This window comes from Boleophthalmus pectinirostris, unplaced genomic scaffold (genome assembly GCF_026225935.1).
Source record: "Boleophthalmus pectinirostris isolate CB_2022bp ecotype Guang Dong unplaced genomic scaffold, ASM2622593v1 HiC_scaffold_8, whole genome shotgun sequence".
Classification (NCBI taxonomy): Eukaryota; Metazoa; Chordata; class Actinopteri; order Gobiiformes; family Gobiidae; genus Boleophthalmus; species Boleophthalmus pectinirostris.
The window spans coordinates 28,544,225-28,566,733 of NW_026571515.1; the positions used below are offsets into that span (position 1 = coordinate 28,544,225).

The following is a 22,509-nucleotide window of genomic DNA, read 5'->3' on the forward strand; positions in this document are numbered from 1 at the left end:
GTGCATCCATCCCACAAAGTATTAATTCTTAATCAATCAAAGCTGGGGCCATTTCGGGCTGGCACTTCTGTCACTGTAATTAAATTCAGTTCGCAAAGCCGTTTATTTAATGTGTAATAGGTTGAGACGATCCCTCATAATATCAGCGTATGCAGTTGTTAATGTAGCTTGAAGATCTTCAGTGTTATGGCTAATGGGCACAAATTGAAATAAATGTACAAGATTTTATCACTTGGGTCGACTGGAATCTGTATCCATCCCACAGTGCATTTCCTGTCAGCACCGGCCTCAAGTTTAAAAGCGTTCATGAATTCATATCAGCTATATGTGACCTTTTAAGTTCTGAGAAAATGCTCCATTATTACCTCCATCAAGGAGACTATTTACACTGGAGTTGGATACGCACAGGTCTCACTTAAGTTGAAAGAAAAGGGGAGCTTATTTAAATGCATGTCTGGGTATTTTTCATTGTGAGGTAGGGTCAATGTGAAGGTGCCCTGCAAAACACAAAAGTAAAATACCAAATGCCGAATAGGATAAAATACAGAAAGTTATAAATATTAGAATTTTTCTTGAGCACTGAATGCAAATAAGAAACAGGCTCAAGGCAAATATATGCAACTGAAAAGTGACTTGTCCCACTGTTTTTGTTGATCACTTTCAAACTTTGCTCTGGCATTCTTGATCAAAGTATTTCCTGGGGGCTGTGGGAGGGGGCTTTAGATCATGTGGTGAAGAAGTTTCACAAAGAGCAGACAATCTGGCCCTCGTATCCATTTTAGCCCACCTTTGCCATTCCCAAAATATTTTAGATTAGTTTAGCCTTTATTGTCTCCTTATGGAGAAATTCTTATAGGACACGTAATGAGCACAAAAACACAACATTATGAGGTGTAGGATGGGCCCAGACATCAGCACACACAGGAGGGCCCTCAGTTTAAAAGGATGCTCTCTGTAACACCTCCTCAGCCAGCTGCTGTTAAATGCCCCTTCACAACCTGAAGCTTCATTGTTCTACTGAATGAAAAACCTCTCCACATCAAACTGAGGCCCCTCCACTGCAGCCAGGGGAAAACTCTGGTTGGAAACTTACTTGGTGGTTGGTACTTTCTTACAAAGTCCTGGCCTTTTGTGTGGATGAGTGCATTTTGGGACAAATCTACACACATTCATGGTGTCATGGTAAATCAGATCCCATGTTAGGTTTGTCAAGTAGTTGGTTAAGCTTAGGCCTTCTTTTCTTTACTTTTTTTGCACCTTAAAAATGAAAGTTTCTGAAGACATTTTTACAATCTGTCTCAGTCCATGAAAGAAAATTCATGATCTTAAAGAGGGGGTTTTACTTCTATGTGGTATTAATTACTAATGCATACCATCTTTAGATCACCATGTAATCTTTTATTGTTTTTAAATTGCTACATTCACCAGAAATGTTTTATAACTTTCACTAATTTTGACACTCTGAGTCTCCTCTCTGTTGGCTTTCTGCACTAAATCACTCCCCCTTCGGAGCAGTGTCACAGAACAATCTTAGTGCATCCTGACAATGAAACTACTGCACATGGCGTCAGGTTTGTGAAGCTATTTTGTACACTTTTACTCTTTTACACTTTTATCATGCTTTTGTACATAATATATGGAGAATTGTTGTGTGGGAGCATGGCTGATGTAGGCTTGTGGGTTGAGTATTGGACAGAATCGTATAGCCATAAGGAGGGTTCAAATAGGGCTCAGGAGAAATTTCTGAATTACTGAAACTTCCCTGGATGACAGCTAAAATCTCTTCAGGCATGTTTTTTGATGAGCACACAAGTTAGAACTTGGTAGAAAACTAAAAAAAAGAAAAAGAAAGTAAGTTGAGCTGAGTTTGAGACTCAAAAATCATTCCCATATTTGATCGTGTTATATTTTATATTGCTTTAGTGTGTGCTGTACTTAATGTTAGCATGCACTGTGAGTCTGAATCCTTGGTCACTGAGAATGCCTGTGATGTGCAGTGGCAGGGCAGTCAGGCTAAGAAGCTCTTGACTGTGGAGAATATGCGGTGTTCCAGGGACACAGAGGACAAATGAATAAGACTGTCCAAGCAGCGCATAAGCACAAAAATCACCACTTCACATTGTCACCGCTCAAATGGCCTCCTCTACACTGCTGCTGGGCCTGCTCCAGCTCCAGCCCCAAATCACTAAATCAATCTAATCAAGCAATCTGCTGTGGAGCACTGCTTGGCTGCATGTGACACCCCCTTTCCCAAAATGGCTCCAATGAAAAAAAGAAGGAAGATGTATTGAGCCCAGATCGGGCTCTTAGAATAAATTCTTTACAGTGAATAAGAGGAGCCAATTCCCATTACTTGAGAACCGAATCTTCAGCTTCTCAAATCAGATAAAACTTAGCAGATAGGAGTGGATGACACTGGCAATAGGACTATCTCGATTTTTCTGGAATACATTATCCCAATAACAATAGTCAAATATTATATTAAAGGTGCTTATACAAAAAGGATTCTTGTGAGCTTTAATCCATGTTAGAATGTTGTTACCAGAGGTGCGACCAAGTCTCTCTTTTGCAAGTCTCAAGTAAGTCTCAAGTCTTTAACCTGAAGTCCGAGTCAAGTCCCAAGTCAAATACGGGGAAGTCCAAATCGGGTCTCGAGTCATTGGCCCATAAATCCAAATCAAGTCCAAGTCATGTGCTTTGAGCTCCAAGTCATTTCAAGTCTTTAAATCAAAATACCAAATTTAGCTTAGATTTTTGCTACTAATATGAATTTTAAGATAAATTTTACTTAAAAAATCATAGTATATTTATATATGAGTATTTATTTATATGAGTATATAAGAGTTGTAGAAATTGATTTAGTGTTTTTTTTTTCCCCATTTTAAATGTCTTTAAAAACTCTTAGTGTGAATCATTATGGTCAGAATAGAAAGAATTCAGATTTAAAAGTACTTCTCATGTCTTCTCAAGTCACAGGCTGAGTCAAGTCCCAAATCTTAGTCCATATTATCAAGTCAAGTCTCAAGTCTTAATAATAATAATAATAATAGTGACTCAAGTCTGACTCGAGTCCAAGTCATGACTTGCAAGTCCCCACCTCTAGCTGTTACTTCATCAAAAACAAACCTGGAGTTGTATTTTGTTTCATTCACACATTAGTAATCCTTTATCATTTGTCAGTTTGCAGTTCCAGGCAATTCCAGAAATGAAATCATCCAAATGATTCAAGTGAAAGTGTGTGAAATTTAAAATCACCGTGGAACATTTCCTGTATTACCACATGACATCTTAAGGTGGAACAGAGTGTTTTCTATTTGAGAGAAGACCCTAACCTAAACCTAAATATGCAGGGTTTGTGTGTTAGATATGTTTGTGATGAGGAAACAACATTATCATAGATCAGAAAATAGAGTAATATAGGCCCTTTAACAATGCATCAAGAAAAAAATGGTAAAATGTGCATAAAACTGTCTTGGTTGAAGTTCAAGGTTAGCGCAAAACGTGAATGGACCATAAAATTAATCACAGAAGGGCAGAAATATCACTTACCCTTGTTTGGGAGATTACACCAGATGTTCCGTACTCTTTATGAGGTAAATGTTTAGAGTTTTAATTCAAGACGATATGCACAATATTACACATTTTCATATCTCCAAATAACAATTGTGATATTATTAAACTATAGAAATATGGTCTGAGGGCCACTGATCACGCATGACAGACTGTAATCTATGAATCATTATAAATATGCTCGCTTTGTATTGAATAGGCAGATAAACAAATGACAAAAATATGACAAAACAGATACAAAAATATTTCACATTTCATATATTTTGGTGAATGGTCTGAATGCTAATAAATATACAGCAGTGTGGGAGCCATAGGAGGGAGCCAATCCAAAAGAACTGAATAATTGAAAAGATAGGACTCATACACGGGGAATCCAACATGCATTTCATCTTTTTATTCTTGTCATTTGAAAGTGTGTTACCAGATTCACCACATTCCCACAATCTCAATGAAACATCAGTTTTCATCTTTCAAGGACTCATAAGAATATTGTATCCTCATAAAATCCACAATAATTACAGTCGTTTTCTATGCCTCAGTTCTGTCCTTTGAGTCTGTTATTTCTTACAAAAGTGAAAAACCAGACTGCACACAAAAGGACAATTGTAGCATGTTACTGACTGTACTGTGTGAGGAAAACCCATTGATTGAAAACATGTGGTGGCCATGAGTTACACAGGCTACTTTTACATGAAATAACAGGTAAGACTTATAGAAGACATGTGGAAATTCAAGATCAACACACTCACCAATGGACAAGCAGCAAAGGTCGACTGATATGGGTTTTTTCATGGCCGGTCCTGATACTGACGGTTTAGAATCCAGAGCAACTGATGGCCAATAGTTTTTGTGCAGATATGGAGGGCTGATTTAGATTTTCTACCCAAATAATGTAATGTAAATATACTGAAAACTCACCCACGGTGCTTTTTTCACCACAAACCCTTAAGAGCACTGTAGTTTTCACTAGTTATCTAGTTGCTCTTAAGTGTTCAGATAAAGCTTTATGGGTATTTTTAGGTTGCAGGTCACCCAAAACAAAATATATTAATATAAATAAAACAGCCCATACACTAAAAAGTCCAAAATATTTAATAGTCAAAATTTCTTTATTGATTATTATGTATTCAAAATTTTATATTTAAGTAAAATATGATGTGATACAATGTGGTATAACAAAAAAAAAAAAAAAAAAAAAAAAAAAGAAGAAAAACAATCTTTAACATATAGAATATTTAAAGCTGGACTGCTTAACTTTTCTGCTTGGGGTTCCACTACCATGGAGATGCTATTGCTTTGCCTGTAATGTTCCACAATATAGTATTAAACTTATATGTTCAATAATGGGTGTTTTTATTGCTCAAAAATACCTTTAAAAATATGTATTCTTACTGTGACTGGGGTCACCTCTTTAAAGGTCTCACCTGTAAATTGGCCTGGTGGTCTCTCCTGCTTGTTTCTATGGAGACTGAAAAGTTTATTGCCATTCCTCAGAATAGACTTAAACTTAGACTTTATTGATCCACAAAGGAAATGACCTGGACACAGTAGCTCACTCATCACATTATATTACATTAAAAAAAGTAAAACAAAAAATGGTAATAAACTTCTAAATAAGTAGCAATAAAATAGCAAGAGATTGGTATCAATAAGACATAAATTATATAAATGTATGCACAGTGAGTAAAAAAACAAATATGTATAAATACAGTATATCCCAGTTACAGTATATACAAGAGGTCATAAGTAGCAGTAGGGGTGTGCAAAAATATCGCAATATGGATATATTGTACTGTTTAATGTATTATCAAGGCTGCAGTATTGATATATTGGCAAGAGTATTTTTTGATATATTAGTGCTACAGTTTTGTTACTTATTTAAAGGAAGGAAACTCATTTATGTGACACATTTCATGTATTCACTGTTTTGATAATTAAAATGTGTGTGCTTGAACTTTGCACAAGAAATGGTTTAACAAAGGCTTTTAGTATCACAGCTATGATTTAGCCTTGCATTGTATCGAATCGATTTGAAATATATTGTATCGAACCGAAAGGGCACTGTATCGAGATATGTATCGTATCGTGGCCTATGTATCAAGGTATGTATCGTATTGGTAACTTCTTAATGATTCCCAGCTCTAAATAGCAGTAACAGTAGTAGTGGGAATATTGGAGGTAAAGCAATAACAGTAACTGGTGAGGCCTTTATCAGAAAAGTTACACAATTACTCTACTGTGATACAACAAATATTTAAAAAATTAATAAAATCAACAGAAATAGATCAAAATTAATCAAATAGCAATTTATGGAATTTAGGAATGCTTTTATTTAGTCGTTCTAGGAAATACAGGAACAGAGGGAGCTGAAATAGACCATGGCATATAATGGTAATAGTATCATGTGAAGCGACACCTGCACCATATCATGTGTTTAAAGAATCTATACGCTTTCTAGCACAAGCCAACAGCAGGTACACAAAGCATGCATTGTGTTCTAAGGCTATGTCTATTGTTGTCATGGCGATAGAGTTTATCCAGTGTGTTTTCATTGTTCAAGGGAGGTGCATTATTTTGAGTTCTTTTTGTTCTGCCTTTACTTACTGTTTGGTGCTATTATCTTTCTCTTCATGCACTTAAATTATCCTCAAAACATCCACACTTTAAATTACATAGATTTTGACAACACTTTGTATTTTGAAGTGAGTCAGAAGAGACCATCATGCCACCAGTCTAAGACAGAACATCAAGCAGAAATCATAGACTTTTCTTTGAACCAAAAGGCAATTCTTCTAAATATTTTTTTCTGTTGTTTATTGAACTATATCACCATTTATCACAACAAAGAAACACAAAAGCTCTCACAATATACTATTGTTACTTTTGCACATGCCAATTTTGTAGTTTTGCCAGGCTCCTAAAAATGAGAGGAAAATATTTGTCTGAAAAAACAATTCTTTTTGACAAATTCACTAAGCAGAATAATTATAAAAAAGATTCTCAAAAATTAATCAGTGACCCCAAATAATGTTGTCAGGTTTTTCATTTATTTTTGCTACGAAGCTAGTAATTTGGTTTTACGGCTATTTGTTTAAAACATAGTAATTTAACATAACATATTTAAATAGAAAAGATGACATAATGTATTTTTTAAGGTCAACTTTTTTGTGTTTTAAAAGCAGTTATTTTGTAGGAAAAGAAAACACACAAAACTGATAGCTATTAGGTATGTGTCTTCTGCATCTTCCGTTTATGTTATTATAATTCAGTTTAAAGGTGCACTGTGCAACATTTCAACATTTCTAATGAAGGCTCCATGCTTGTCTCCATGGAAATGTTGTTGCCTGGTCTAGAACAGACATGTCAAACTCGGGCTCAGGGGCAAAATTATAATTATATTTGGCCTGCGAGATCATATCGAATATGTATTAGAGTTGGACCGCTGGCTGCAGATAGGATATAGAGACATTATTTATTTAAAATTTAGTTATTATTTTATATTATGCTTCTTCTGATTCAATGTTTAAGGCTTAACATTACATATCTCGAAAGAAGAGAAAACATGCAGATGCTGTTGAAAAATTTTCAATAAACCTTTGCTTTGGCCCATAACTTAGTCCCAGTTTTTAATTTTGGCCCTCTCTGAATTTGAGTTTGACACCCGTGGTCTAGAATGTGCCACAGTATAGATTAAACATACCTATCACAAGAGAGACAAGCAGGTTACAGCAATTCAGATCTTTGGAGAGTCGCCCCTATTCACTGAAGGAATTATTGTGTTTTTGAACACTCATAATAATTAAATGCAAGTTGGATATGTTTAATGTCCATGGAAACAAGCACCAGAGATGCACAGTGCACCTTTAAACTGAATTAGCATTTAGTATAAGACATGTTTAGCATTTCCCAGACCTAACTAAACCTAATAGATATAAATAATGCTTTCACTGTTATTTAAGACCTGTACTCACTTGGTTGAGGCGTCTTAACCTTTTCTATGCAAATTTGCTGAAGATGTGTTCTGTGTTGTTGGCTTTGACAGGTGGAAACTCAATGACTCCTTCATCCTGCCCCGGCCCGGCTCCAGGTACACTCTGATGGGAGGGAACTTACACATCACTCACCTGAATAAAGATGAGGACGTGGGCATCTACCAGTGTCTGGCATCCAACTCCTTTGGCACCATCGTGAGCAGAGAGGCGAGCCTGCACATCGCATGTAAGTGTTTGCGTACACTGGTCTATGAATGTGTGTGTGAGTGGGTGAGTGGTTCCTTCTTGTAAAGTGCTTTGAGTGCCTTGAAGGTGGAAAAGCACTGTATAAAAATGTGACCATTTACCATTTAAGTTCAGTTTGGACCTGTCTGTATGTTAAAGGTGCACTATGTAACTTTATTTCATTGCTTTGAGTGGAATATTCCCCAGTATGACATTAAACAGCTCTACCTTACATTTATTCAATTACAGGTGGTTTTATAGCTCAAAAATACCTAGAAAAACAGGCATTGTGACTGTGAGCGGGGTCACCTCACCACAGATCTGACTTGTAACTCAGTCTGGTTTGATCTCCATGAAGATAGAAACGTTTAATTCTATACTGTGAAACATTCCAGACAAAGCAATCATATCTCCATGGAGAAAAGCATCTGATAGAGCCTCTATCAGAAAAGTTACACAATGCACCTTTAAAAAGACAAAATCATCATTTTTAGAATAGTAAGTAGGTGTCCCTCTTTCTGTTGTCCTGCACAGATATTTAGGTCCCTGTCCCTCATCCCACTTATTTAAAGAATGTGCCACTTTTTCACTGAAGACACATGAATTAACAAAAACAGTGAGATTTACAGAAAGTGTGATTTTTTTTTCTTGCAAAAAAAAAAAAAAAGGGGGTAAAAAAATAAAAAAGGTTTGGGTGCACTGGTATTCGGGGTTGTAATATATTAGAACCTACTGCTGTTCTTGTTGTCTTTCTGTGTTATGATTGACAGCAACTGAAAATCATATGTTCCATCACATTCAACCACATGTCCCTCTTTATTCAATGTCCAGTGGTCAACTCCCTCTGCTTTCTAAGCATTATTTTAAACAGTAATTCTAAGGATTACTTGAAAAGGTATTGAGAAAAATGTATGGCATTATTGTAGTAACACCTATCTGATGTGATGATACTTATGCCACTAGTAGAAGTAGTTGTGTAGGGGTAGAAAGTTTGAAAATAAAACTAAAGTATTGCATACCTTGTTTGTTTGTATTTGTGCCTGTTATGCAATAAAATGTAAAAAAAAAAAAACATCAAATGTGTTATTACAAATATCATTAGCATTGAAGTGCTGTGTCAGTGTGGCTGGCAGGCGTTACAGAATGTCACTATTCAGACCACAGTCTGGATCCAAGACTTTTTATTACAGAAAGTTTTAAACAAAATCTGTGCAGTTTCTCACTTGTCCTTGATTTGTTTGATGAAATATGATACAATACCTGAAGCGACTCATTGAAGGTTGCACTATCAGCAATGTTATCAAAAAATACTTGAAACATGCACAATAGGTAAAATCCTCCAGCTAATGTAGTCCTGACCAAGCCTAGCTGACAGGAAAAATGTCAACAGGGACAATAAAATATACCTTAACCATAACTTGCATATCAAAAGTTTCAGCAGCAGATAAATTAACAATAGCTCCAACTTATATTCACATTTTGTCTATGCCAACCTGTATATTTCCTGCAGTAACACTGGAGCTCGAGCTCTGGTTCTGCCCATCCGTGTTAAACTCTGACTTTTGGGTAATGAAGACTGTGATTGTGTGCTGGGCCTTGACAAGAGCCTAGTTGGTGCTTTACGGCCTTCATCCATCACATTTTATAAGAGCCAGTCGGAGGCGTCTCTGATGGCAAGGTGAACTTGAGGCCTCTGCTGGTGATGGGCAGTCCATATCAAATGACAGAGCTGGTATCGGGGAACAGATGGCTTAGCTAGATTGAAATCTCTGTTTCTTTGCCATAGCCAGACACACCGATGAGCCTTGGCACCACCGCGGCAAAAATATATTCATCCAGGCACTTCTTTGTCACAACACAACATTAAATCTCTTGGCATATAGTGGGAAAAGGTGTCCTAAGTCCCCACAGGGCTGTCGATCATGTCATATTTCCTATCCATTTCTGAAGGTTGACCTGAGCTGTATGTTGTAGTGATTGGTGCCATCCATCGCCGAGTCTCTCCGCATGAAGACGAGCATCAGCGTCAATATGTCAGCCATCGTATTTATTGCTCTTGGTTTAACTTAATTAAGTGAGTGCTGCAGTGATGGAGGGGGGACCGGGTCAAGGGAATCTTTCACAGAGGAGGTTATTGGATTCACTTTGGTGTCATTTGTAAAAGACTTGGTGCTCTGGGTGGCTTGAAGGCTTTTAGAAATGTCAAGTTATTTTTTCTTATTTCGGTGTGATCTGGTGTTTTATAATTTAATGCCATAATACCATGAAATGAAGTTCAAGATTGTATTATTAAATGATACAACAGGATACAATATGTTCCTCAAATCTAGGTTTCTATGGATATGTCATTGCTCTGCCTGGAATGTTCCACAGTGTGACATTAAATAGCTTTTACATTTACTCAATAACAGGAGGTTTTATAGCTCAAAATACTGAGCATTCTGACTGTGAGTGAGGTTTGGTCTCCTTGAAGATAGAAAGATTTAATACCATAAAGTGAAACCTTTCAGTTAAAGCCGTAACATCTCCATGGAGTATTTGACAGGCCATCTACCAGAAAAGTTACACAATGAACCTTTTAATTAAGCATCTCTGTTTTCTACACCAAAGTTAATGTTTGCAAAAGTACAACGAGAACTGAATAGCCTATGTATCAGAATCTCAATAGACGTCGCGGGTTAGAGTTAAAGACTTTTATGTTGGTTTATGTTTTAATAGTATTTATGTTAAAATTGAAATAAAATTCCTTGTTATTTGGAATGTTTTGTCAAATTGATGTACCAAGAAATGTGATCTGTTAGACGGACAGCATAATTACTAGTAGGCTATTGTCATTCTGGCTTAGCTTGGACATTTTAGTTGACCTACTTTTGGTTAAATTATAATACAATTTTGGTTATGTAGTGTACCACCAATTTGGATTAGTCTAATACTGCATTTCAGATGGCTGAATATATGGCTGAAAATAGTGTTGATAATTTCTTCCTTTTTGTCAAATTTACTATAATGTAACCTCAAAAGAACAAAAGACAGTGTATAGTGAGTCCATAATTATTCCATACGTCTGGAGCTTGTGCTTAAACCTCGGCGTAGATCATTACAAAATGGCTTTTCCAATGGCAGCAGACTGTGCATTTGCAGACTGCTTTTTGATGTATGCACTGTTGGCATATGAATACTAATGCTGCGCTGTTACTTAAGAGAAACAATGTCTGGCATTTATAAAGACTGAAATAGCTACATTTTGAATCTCTTAAAAGATGGATGATATAAGAGTTTCAGTTACCATCTGGTCATGGCTTAAACCTCTCAAAGCACGAGCCTCTTGATCCTGTTGACAATAAATGTTTCAAAGGTTGCGCAGCCTGCTGGGGAGAGAGCTGGAAGGAATCCTCTAGTTGGTTATCTCAGCCCGATTGACTTTTTTAATCTCCTGGGGTTGTTTTTGTTGTAAAGTGAAAGGATTTGCACTGATGCAGGGTGCAACATTATACCACAACAGTTGCCAGCTGGGCTATAGAAGGGCATTAGCCGTCTGTGCAGTAGTGCCTCTCCTGAGCTCCTAAGGCCTCCAAACACACATCTAAGAAGAGATTTGGGGCCCGCTTTTCCAGTCTGGCACACAAATGTCATGTATATTTAATATTTTACTATTATTTGCTTTACTGAGATTCATTCATTCAGTCAAATAAGCCAATGAAAAAATAAATAAATAAATAAAAAAGGTGTGGAACAACCTAATTGGTCACTACTATAGTACTACTATAGTGTCAGAATATTTAAAATGTCTATTGGTTTAACATCAGGCATCATGTATGCAATGATATTACATAGAGACTTGCAGGAATGTCACTTGATTCATGGGTTTCAGCTTTTCTTTTCAAAGGGACAGTCTGGAATTTTGGACATCGGACCTCATTTCCTAGTTAGCCAGAGTGTTGGAGAAGAAACACTTTTTTAAATATTTCATCCAGTTCTTGTATTTGCAGAGGTCGCTGGTACTAGGCTAGTGCATGTCTATGGCCACAGTTAGCCTGACACTAAAAACAGTCTTACCCACTCCACAAAACACCTGAAGCAAATCTGTTATTACACCAGACTGTCGATGTGAATGTCTGTGTTGACAGAATAATGTTTGAAATAAAACTAACCTTGCATCACATGAATCGTTGCATGTTGAGGGACTATTTTCTCAGCAGCAGTGGAGTTTTACATTTCCGATAAGGTAGGTCCTAGGTGATATCAGTCCGCCGCTGCCAAATTTTCTATCAGGAAGTACAACTCACTGCTGCTGCTTGGACATAAATCCTTCAAATACATGGTTGGTTTTACATCTAAAATTATTCTGTCAACACAGACATTTACACTGACAGTCTGATGTAATAACAGATTTGTTTCGGGTGCTTTGTGGAGTGGGTAAGACTGTTTTTAATGGCAGGCTAACTATGGCCATTGACATGCACTAGCCTAGCACCAATGACCTCTGCAAATACAAGGACTGGATGGAATATTTAAAAAAGTGTCTCCACACGTCTCCAACACTCTGGCAAACTAGGAAATGAGGTCCTATGTCCAAAATTCTGGACTGTCTCTTTAGTAACTTGAGGACGTTTCACCATCCAAAAAGTAGAATATTGTGTCAGTTGCTACGGCAATGGTCCTAATATTTCATTCTTCTGATAGATTCACTGTGTCACACATTTTAGCAAGCACCTTATCAACATTGGCCTTAGTCTCATACTGTTAAAACCAAACTTACAATGCCTTGCACAAATCAAATAGTTTATATAGAAACCAAAAATTGAACAAATTAAATTGAAATGGGCATTTGACTTAGTTTGGTGTTCTGTAACGCCTGGGTGGCTTTTTGCCGTTTCTTCTTTTACAAAGCTTTGGCCCTGGTGCTGAAGAATACGCACCCTCGCACAATCTACATTCAGCTGCTTTTAGAACCAGCCAAGCAACAGTGTGTGTAATGAAGGGTGAAATAACTGTATTTATGAAAGCAATGCCGGATGCGACTCCCTTGTATATTGGCCGCTCATGATTCCTCCTATCAATTCTGGCCCATAATTGCACATCATTTGCATTTTTACAGGCTCCTGTCTCACCTAACTTCCTTATCGGTGTAATTACTTTGCAAATATGTCTATCTGTAGTTTTTCTTCCATCATTCGCACCGCTTTTGTAGTCTTTTATTCGGCTCGTTTTGCCTCGGGTGAAAATGACATCTGTTTGGAGCACTGGAGCAGGGGATAGTCTGACCAAAATGCAATATGGGTTTATAAATAATCATGTTTTTAGACATGGGGGAAGGTGGAGCAGGGTTGTAATTGTCAGGAGACACAGGCAGCCGCTCTGTGTACTGATTAGGTGCATTTTGAAGCCTATCAGTGGTGAAATGTCACGTGTCAGTCATGGTTAGGGTTTCGTGGCGTGAAGCGTGGGAGAACAAAGACAGGAGCGCAGTGGGGATATGAGACGGAGAGATGAAAAAGACAAAGAAAGTGAGAGGATGTTCAAATGTCCTTCAGCACATCACACATACTCTGCTGCCTGCTCGGCGTACATGTACAGTTTTGACATGGGGTAATCACTATTGTTGTCACGATACAGATTTCAAACTGAATTTCAATACTAAGGACAAGGCCTAAAGGTTCACTGTGTAGCTTTACTCCATGGAGATATTACGGTTTTGCCTTTTGTATTTCAAAGTATAGAAATAAACTTGGTAATCACAATGAATACAGAAGCAAGCCTGCACATGGTAAGAATTCATTCATTTTTTTTTTTTTTTTTTTTTTTTTTTTAAGGTATGTTTGAGTTATAAAACACATATAAGTGAACAAATCCAAGGGAGATATGCTCAGTGTCCTACTGTGGAACATTACAGGCAAAAAATAACATCTCCATGGAGCCAAGCAAGGAGCGGACCCTGCCCCTTTTACCTCCTAATGGAGTGTTATACATCCTGTTTTTTTCAGTACAACTTGCTATTTCACAATCTGCATGCTGTAGTAGTGTCATATGGCTGTAATAAAACCTATAGGACCAGAAATACAAATGAAAAAAAGGAAAAAAAAAAAAAAAAAGGAAAATATAATTCACACTCTTTCATACAAAACACGCAGCAAACATGTATAAACAACTTTTTGGACATAAAAAAATTAAATAAAATTAGGGCCTTAACTACAAAAGTGCAAAATATCAAGTCTGTAAGTAAACTAAAAATATCCAAAACAAAAAAAAAGTCTCATCGCCCCATGACTCCCCATGTCATGGAAACTGCTCGTGTCAGGTCCAGGGCACAGAGCCACATCACTTCCGTACATTTCCACAGTGTATATTAGATTTGTATTTGTACATTGTGAGTGAAATAAACCTTTCAAATAAAAATAACATAGGTTGGAAAGCTATGCGCAGTTATATAAAACATTTTCCCGGGTATCGTATACGGCACCATCAGTCTGGAACGGTTAATACCTGAAGCCAATGTTTGGTACCAAAACCCACAAACACAATGTTTTCCAATAAAAATCATAGTCATTTCTTTAAAATTACAATGTGGTGTTATACAATTTCTGATTTGGATCAATCAGGAAAGGTCTTTTTATCATATCAATACTTCAAATTCTCTGCTAGTATTAGTATGGATTTTTACTATGTGCACGGTTGCCTCCAAGCAGACCTGACCTGTAATTTGACCTGGCGGCATTATAATTACAGAGCACCTTTAAATTCACCAGTCCACCTGAAGCACTTTGTTCTTAAAATGTATCATGTTTGCTGAAAGAACATGCTGTATTATTACAGAATTACGGCGCTAACCACTCAGCCACAAAGCATACCAATTTTGTACATTTGAACGTACTGTGCATATTTCTCAGCATTAAGGGTTTTTTTTTCTCTTTAAGCTAAAATTCAGTTCATATTCAACATCTAATTATGCCAATCTAAAATGACTTTAAAGTACATTTCCATTATGCCCCTGCTCATGAGTATCTAGAAATAGCACCTACGTCAGAAAAGTGAATTCATTGATTGAGTATTTTGAAGGTTATGAAAGAAATAACATTCTAAAAGGGCTTTACAGAACATTTGTGGTAGACTATTAAAAGCCACTGGATTGTGCCTGAGCAAGAAGTTGGCAAACTCAGTCCACTCTAAAAAGACAAGAGTTATGTCCAATGTGTCAAGAGAAAAAGATGTAAAACCAGCCCATTAACCCTGGCGAGCTGAAGCCCTGAATTACAGCTGTACTTAGCCCATTTGTACAGTATAAAAAGCTTTGAAAATGTTTCTTTTGACGACTTCTTTTGACCAATTAAGCCAAGGCCCCTGTGTTTAACCAAGAAAAGACTATGTAATGCTGTATGTGTAAGAGTGTAATGTAAAGATTTCTTAGTTATTCTTATATATTTATAATTTCATAAAATAGGAAGTCACAATAACACTGACAAATATTTTAAGTGCAGTTTAAGTGCATTATGTAACTATTCTGTTGAAAGGTTCACCAGCTGCAGTCTTCAGAGATGTTATTGCGAAATATCATTTAATATGATGATACAGTATTGATATCATGGGTTGCTGTATCGAGTATTTTTTGGTATATTTTACTAAATTATTTTGTTACAGCACTACAGATTTGTTGTTTGTTTTGAAGAACAAAAATCTTTTATGCAACACATTTGACATTTTCACTGTTTTGATGAGTAAAATGGATGTTTTTCATATTAACTTCGTACAAGAAGTGGTTTAACAAACACTTTTAGTATCACAGCCATAATTTAGCCTTTATTATTTATTGAACCGTATTGAATTGTTTTGAAATATATCGCATCAAATCGATAGTGCACTGTATAGTGATATGTATCGTATCGTGGCCTGTGTATCGATTTATGCATCATATTGGCAACTTCTTAATGATACCCAGCCCAATTCCACAGTATAGATTAAACATATCTATCTCAAGGGAGACAACTATAGGCTGCATTTCAGGCTACCTTACATCTGTGGAGAGGCAACACTATTCTCAGTGAGAATTATTGTTGTATTCTTTATTTTTTATTTATTTATTTTTTTAATAGAATCACCCACAATTAATAATTGCTAGATAAATGTGTAATGTCATACCATGGAACATTTCAAGCAAAGCATTAACATCTCCATGGAGACAAGCAGGTGAGGATAGATTTTGTATTTCATGGTAAGGAAGTTGAAGTGCCCATGACAGCTTGGACAACTCATTTTACTATAACATATTTAACATAACATATTTAAGATTTTTGCAAAAAAATATTCACACTTTTTTCCCCCCAGTTTGGCCATTTTTTAAGTTTAAAAATCTACTTCCTTGTAAGAAATCACACAAGGGACTTCCTAGCAAACCTAGCAAAACTCCTCTAATGTACACGGACATTATCTAACAAATACAAATATAAGAAACACCTTTATTTTGTTGAATTCATGTTTAAAGTGTCAGAGAAAATGTGTTTCTTGCTTGTAAATTGTGAACTTTTGGATTGAATCAGCATCGTTTTCAAATTTTCTTTGCAAATTGCTTCTTGATTTTTTTTTTTTCTTCTGTTGTGTAAAATTATTATGCTCATTGTGCAACCAGGTGCTACTACCCCTTTGGGACTGCCAATGACTCTTTGACAAAGGATACAAAAGAGAGGAGGGGAGAAAAGGAGGAGAAAAGAAAGATTCTAAAAATGTACACAACACATCATCAAAATACTATAACTAAATAAAACTATAATTTATATTTACCATAGTTATAATCTCACCAAATTAGGTCAACATTTGAGAATCATAAAAATCTGTCATACGCACTTTAAAGTCATAATTTCAATTTCATGGTCAATAGTTGTGACCGTGTGGCAAACACAGACTGCTAGAACATTGTGAGCTCTCATGGCCCAAGGTTGATCTCAGTTCTCTTAATACAACACAGTGTGGATGGTGTTATTAAAGGAAGTGGCATTCCTCTGAAGTCAAGAATGAGATGATTAGATTTAGAAGCGCAGAGGCCAGGGCTGCTCTAACCTCCTATTGTTGTCAACACAATATATCAATAAGGCCTGGAGGAAATTTCATTAGATTTGGCACACATGTCCGGACATGACGGATGTAATGGGATCAAATAATGGCATTTTATATCCTGAAGGTCAAAGGGCAATCTCTGTATGGAACAAAAAATATATAAAGATGCTATTCTTGGACATTTTTAAAAATCAATGACAAATCTCATTGAGAGCAATTGTTCTATCCAAAGTAATGATCGAACAATTTTTAAATTGCAGATCATTTTATGCAAAAAAAATGTGTTTATTCAAGCAATTTTATGGGTGCAACTTTTTCTGCCACCTTCTTGTCTCCATGGAGATGTAATTGCTTTTCCTGGATCATTTCATTAATATGTACAAAAGGTGATGCCTCATGCTCACAGTAATAATGCATATTTATAAAGTATGTTTTTAATCAATAAAAACACTTGTAACTGGGTAAATGCAGGATAGAATGATTAGGACCATACTGTGGAGCATTCCAGGTAATGCTTGGAAACATGTTGGTGGCAGACCCTCCACCAGAAAAAATAAAATAAAATAAGTGCAGCTTTAACCTCACAAGCAGACACACATTTGGTCGAATTAAAGGTGCATTGTGTAATGCACTTTCATGGTGGTGGGTCTACCAAATGCTCTTCTCTGTGGAGATGTTATTGCTTTGTTTGAAATGTTTCACAGTATGGTATTAAAGCGTTGTATCACCATGGAGACCAAACCAGATCAAGTTACAGGTTAGATCTGTGGAGAGGCAGCCACACTCACAGTCAGAATGCTTGCTTTTTCCAGGTATTTTTGAGCTATAAAACCACCTGTAATTGAATAAATATATCATAGACCCGTTTCATGTCATACTGTGGTTCCAGACAGAGCAATGGCATATCTATAGAAACAAGCAGGTGACAGACCAACAACCAAAAACTGCACCTTTAATGACATTGTAGAACATTTCTCTTAGTACCTTTTATGTCTGATGTTTATGACAAATGAAAGCTTCAGCTTCATCTTGTTTCCCAATCACCTCTTGTTTATTAGAATGGAGAATTCAGGCACACAAATGCAAATCCACCTCCAATTTCATGGCCCTGAACGTGGTGTGAATAGACTGAGCTTGGTGTAGTGAGGTCCGCTGAGGTGGAGGCCATGATCCTGGTGATACGAGGATCTCTGCACACGACAGCTCGCCTCGTCAGGCGCTGTTGCTTTTTACTGCGTCTGCTCCATATGTGAGCGTCCTCCAGGGGAATATTGATCACAGCCTCTGTCTGTGAGGGAACGCAGTACTGAAGCATGTATGATAATCCCAAGACTAGTTACACTATTGTTAGAGCTAATCTGTGCTGTGCTGTAAGGACAGTGATCAAAGGTTATTTATGATAGGCTCATCTATACACACGCTTTGACTGGCTTTGATACCCTGACTGCTTCACCTTGGAGCTCTCTGGCAAAATCAGGCTCTGGGGTCCAGTAACCAAAACATAATAAATACATGTTGTTGTTTTTTTGTTTTGTTTTTTTAAATAGACACATTCTGAATGGACAGGGAAAAAAAGCACAGCAGACCTTGCATATCAATGTTCAGGCGGCTGGGTTGGGTGAATGGGAGCAGTGGTGTGCAGGATTCCTTTCTTTTTTGAATAAATACATTTTCTAACATACTTAAACTTTGCAACCTTAAAGCAAAGGCAGGGTGCAGACCAAACTGAGGGTGCATTTGAGTTTCAAAGGGGGGCAAACATAATATGCTAACACTAAGTCGCATTAAAATAGCAAGTGTGAAAAAGCCCTCTGTCGTCCAGGTAGAATCCATGGCAAAAGGAGAAATTCAATTTGTCAATTGAACAAAAGTTTATGTGGTTGAAGACGTTTCGCAGTTCATTCAAGCTGCTTCTTCAATCCTGGTCAAAATGCTGGTGGTTACTTCCTTATATCTGCCTGAAGGGAGGAGCTAACTATAGTGAAACTATTGTGAAACTAACACACCTACTTGTTTACAGTTTCTGTTAGTTAATTAGGCCTATTGAACTGCACTGAGTGTGGGGTCTTATTAGCATAACCATCCAGGGCCATAATGGGTGCTTTCAAACCTCGGAACCTGACCTGGCTTCCCCTATTGTTCTCCTGTTTGTTTTGATTTAGGTTTGAGGATGGAATTGTAATTAGGGGATAGATGATGTCTGAGTCCTCTATTTCTGTTTAAGGAAGGCTTCTCTTTCTTAACAAAAAAATAAATAAATTCTTTAACTCCCGTCTCAAACCAGTTCTTTTCTCTGGCTAGATCTGTACCTCACTGTCCTCAAAGGAGTGGTCTGTGGCATTTAGGTGGACATGTATGGTAGACTGAGCTCCACTGCTGCTCTCTCATCTGTGTTGGTGCATCCTCTTGTGAAGTGGCTGTTTTGTTTCTCCAATGAAGACTGCAGCGAGCACTACATTGGAGAAACAAAACACCCACTTCACAAGAGGATGTACCAACAGAGTTCAATAGGCCTAACTAAATAACAGAAACTGTAAACAAGTAGGTGTGTTAGTTTCAGAGTAGTTTCACGATAGTTAGCTCCTCTCTTCAGGCAGATATAAGGAAGTATCCACCAGCCTTTTGACCAGAGCTGAAGAAGCAGCTTGGATGAGCTGCGAAACATATTCAACCAAGTAAAATTTTGTCCAGTTGACAAATTGAATTTCTCCTTTTGCCATTAAATTAGCAACTGAAATAAGGGTGCAGACATTTGAACTAAGGTTGCAATGCACCCTTCTGCACCCCTGTAGATATTGGCCTGTCTTAAGGTCCATTTGATTAAACATTGCTGTTTAATGTGCAAATACATTGCACATTAAACAGTAGAAATAAGTTTGGACTGTACCGACAAGCTCCATCCCAAACAAATAAAAACATGGCTTATGAAGAAGTAAAGCATTTGTTGAGGTAAATGTAGTTATAATCAATAAATGCAATGCATAATGAAACTTTTACAAATGGGGTGACAGAAGCTTAGATGTTAGAAGAAACCTATTGCAATGTTATTAAAGGCCTAAGGGAGTGTGTCTTCTTCATCTTCAGTCAAATGAATCTGGTGGTGTTGGCAGTTACGGGGCAAATTTGGAGCAGAGTTCCATATTAGGAATAGGAATTTATTTACAAACAAAATAGAGGAATAAAAACACTAAGATCGTGTAAAGCTGGTTTAAACAATTTTCAACGTAAGGTCAAGCATAAGCAGAGTTGATGGAGCCGGAACCGCCCCTATGTTCACTTCCTATTTGAAATGTGCTGGCTAGCGGGTTAGCTTTGTTCATTTATATATACAGTCTATGGTAACATATCAGTTTACAAATGGCTAAGTTGTTACCTAAATGGACCAAAGTGAAAATCTTGGACATACACAAACTTGGAATTAGACTTAATTTTGTGTAGAACAATGGTACAAACAAAAATGTGCTATGACTCATGACAACATCTCTAAACCTTGCCTCTTTCCTCTGCTAATCCTGCGTCTTATAAGCTTACCGAAGATGCTTTCCAATTATTCTCTGGTAATTTCTGCTAAAACAGTGCGAGGTGTAGGTGTAAACTGCACCGTGCTGCTCTATTATCTATAGCGTGCACATTGATTGGTTGCAAAGCTGAAATGGTTCCTTTAGAGAGAAATAATTACGCCAGCCTTTAAAAAAAAAAAAAAAAAAACTGCATTCGTCTGTCTGAACACCATAAATCAAAAGACTGTTGAGTTCCCCCCACCTTGAAGATATTGTAGATAAGTGGTACTTTCACATAGGAAGGCTTTTGTATACAGTGGGTTTGTCTAACACTACAGCAAATGTCTCCTGCTGGATTCTTAAATGTGCTTCTGTGTAGATAGCAGAGTGTTGCTTATCGGAGGCAGATAAAGTACAGAATATTAACAGCACTAAAATGAATCACAACATTAGACTGTGAGTGTTGTGAGGGGGGCCCTGCAGCTCTGAGACTGCACAGCCTGACTCAGCAGTTAATGTAGATCAGACAGCTTGTTAGTCGCTCACTAAACCAATACTTTGAGGAAAGAGAGATGCTAGAGTGTGAAGAACTTCTCTGTAAAGTCATTTTTAATGTGCTGTAAATAAGTGGGCTCGTGTGGAAGAGAAAACTATAGAGATGATTCAGTATGGGATTTCTCGAATCAATACGGATGTCTTATATTTGTCTGTAAGCTTTGGATGATAACCAGTATTTACAGATACCGATCCAATATATCACCCATCCATAACCGAAACTTGTTTATTACTTTCCACCATTATTGGCAAGATGTTGGAATACTGAATGTTTCTTACTTACATTTTCTACCACTTAATACTTTCTACTTTACATTTAGTCAGCATTTGTTTTGATATAGACAGGCCATAGATTTCTCTGATTGACTGGCCCACCTGTCAGTCAAGCCCCATCATCGTCTTGACTGACCAGGAAAAAAAAATCTTGAGTGCACCACTTTTCATTTAACAGCGATCACTATAAATTAGCGTGAACAGTATATTTTATTATAATTATATTCTCTGTAGTGTGTAAAACCAAGTGGCATAATGATTGTGTGGCTGTTAAGGATGACCATACTGGCTTTGCTTTAACAAAATGTTTATTTTCTTCAGTTTGCAGCAGCACTCTAAACTTGTACACAAATCTCTTGATTTGATCATGTGGAAATGTCAGCAGGACAGAGATCAGCCGATGTGCTGAACCATGAGAGATACTGATGTAAGAGCGGCCACAAATTGGCATTTCTCTAAACAACAACTGCAGCAAATGTGGACCTCTTTTGACTCAACAAATAACTTTTTACATGGAGATACACACAAACATGTCAAAGTAGTTAGAATGAAAGAATGGGTCAGATCAGGTAGGGCATCTGGTATGAATCCGAAACCCATTGCTATGCAGAAGAATGTCTTCCCAGGTACTGAAGGTTTGTCTTTAAGCATATTTAGTAGACAACAGTTGTGTATTATATAGTCTTTACCTTTTGTTGTGTCCGTAGGTCCTTTTTTAAAACAATGCATTTTCATGTTCACCCTCTTTATAACTTGGAGTTGCTGAAGTGGGAATCATTTCCTGAGGCTTATATTGTTTTGTGTGTACCTAGATTTGTGATTGGGGGATATCACTGGTGCATACATCATCCGCTGCCTGACTATTATTACATCTTTCCACAAACACATCAAACCCATAAATTTGCCTGATTCGCTGTGGACTTGCCGACGCTGAGGGATTTTGCAAATGGCTGCAGTGAGACCCTCCATCTTCTGCTGGAATTCAGACAGAGACAGCGATAGACTGCTAGACTCTTAGTTCATCTTTGGATTACCAATTGGCGACTAATGCATCCGCCCATCTGTCTGCCGGCAAAGAACACGGAAATAAACAAATCATCTCTAATCATTACATTTTCAAACTATACAAATCTCACTACACAAAACATAAGATTTTACTAAAAATCTTTTTTCTGATTTTTTTTTTTTTTTCTTTTTGGAAGCAGGAGATAATAATGTCACTTCCTGGTTGAACACAAACAGCAGATATGACGGTTACCAAACAACCAAAGTGTTAACAACGGTTAAAACGTTTCTAAATTACACAATCGTTATAATTACCACCTTTATTTTGTCAAATGGAGATTTAA

General features: G+C 37.0%; 1 protein-coding gene across 1 annotated transcript in view; it reads left to right on the top strand.

Annotated features, from left to right (window-relative positions):
* cntn3a.1 (contactin 3a, tandem duplicate 1) overlaps positions 1–22,509 on the top strand; it is a 142,264-nt gene that overhangs the window by 29,895 nt on the left and 89,860 nt on the right. Inside the window, exon 3 of the mRNA XM_020930146.2 lies at positions 7,613–7,788. Coding sequence (XP_020785805.2) covers positions 7,613–7,788 — 176 coding nt within the window. The remainder of the gene's footprint in view (positions 1–7,612; positions 7,789–22,509) is intronic.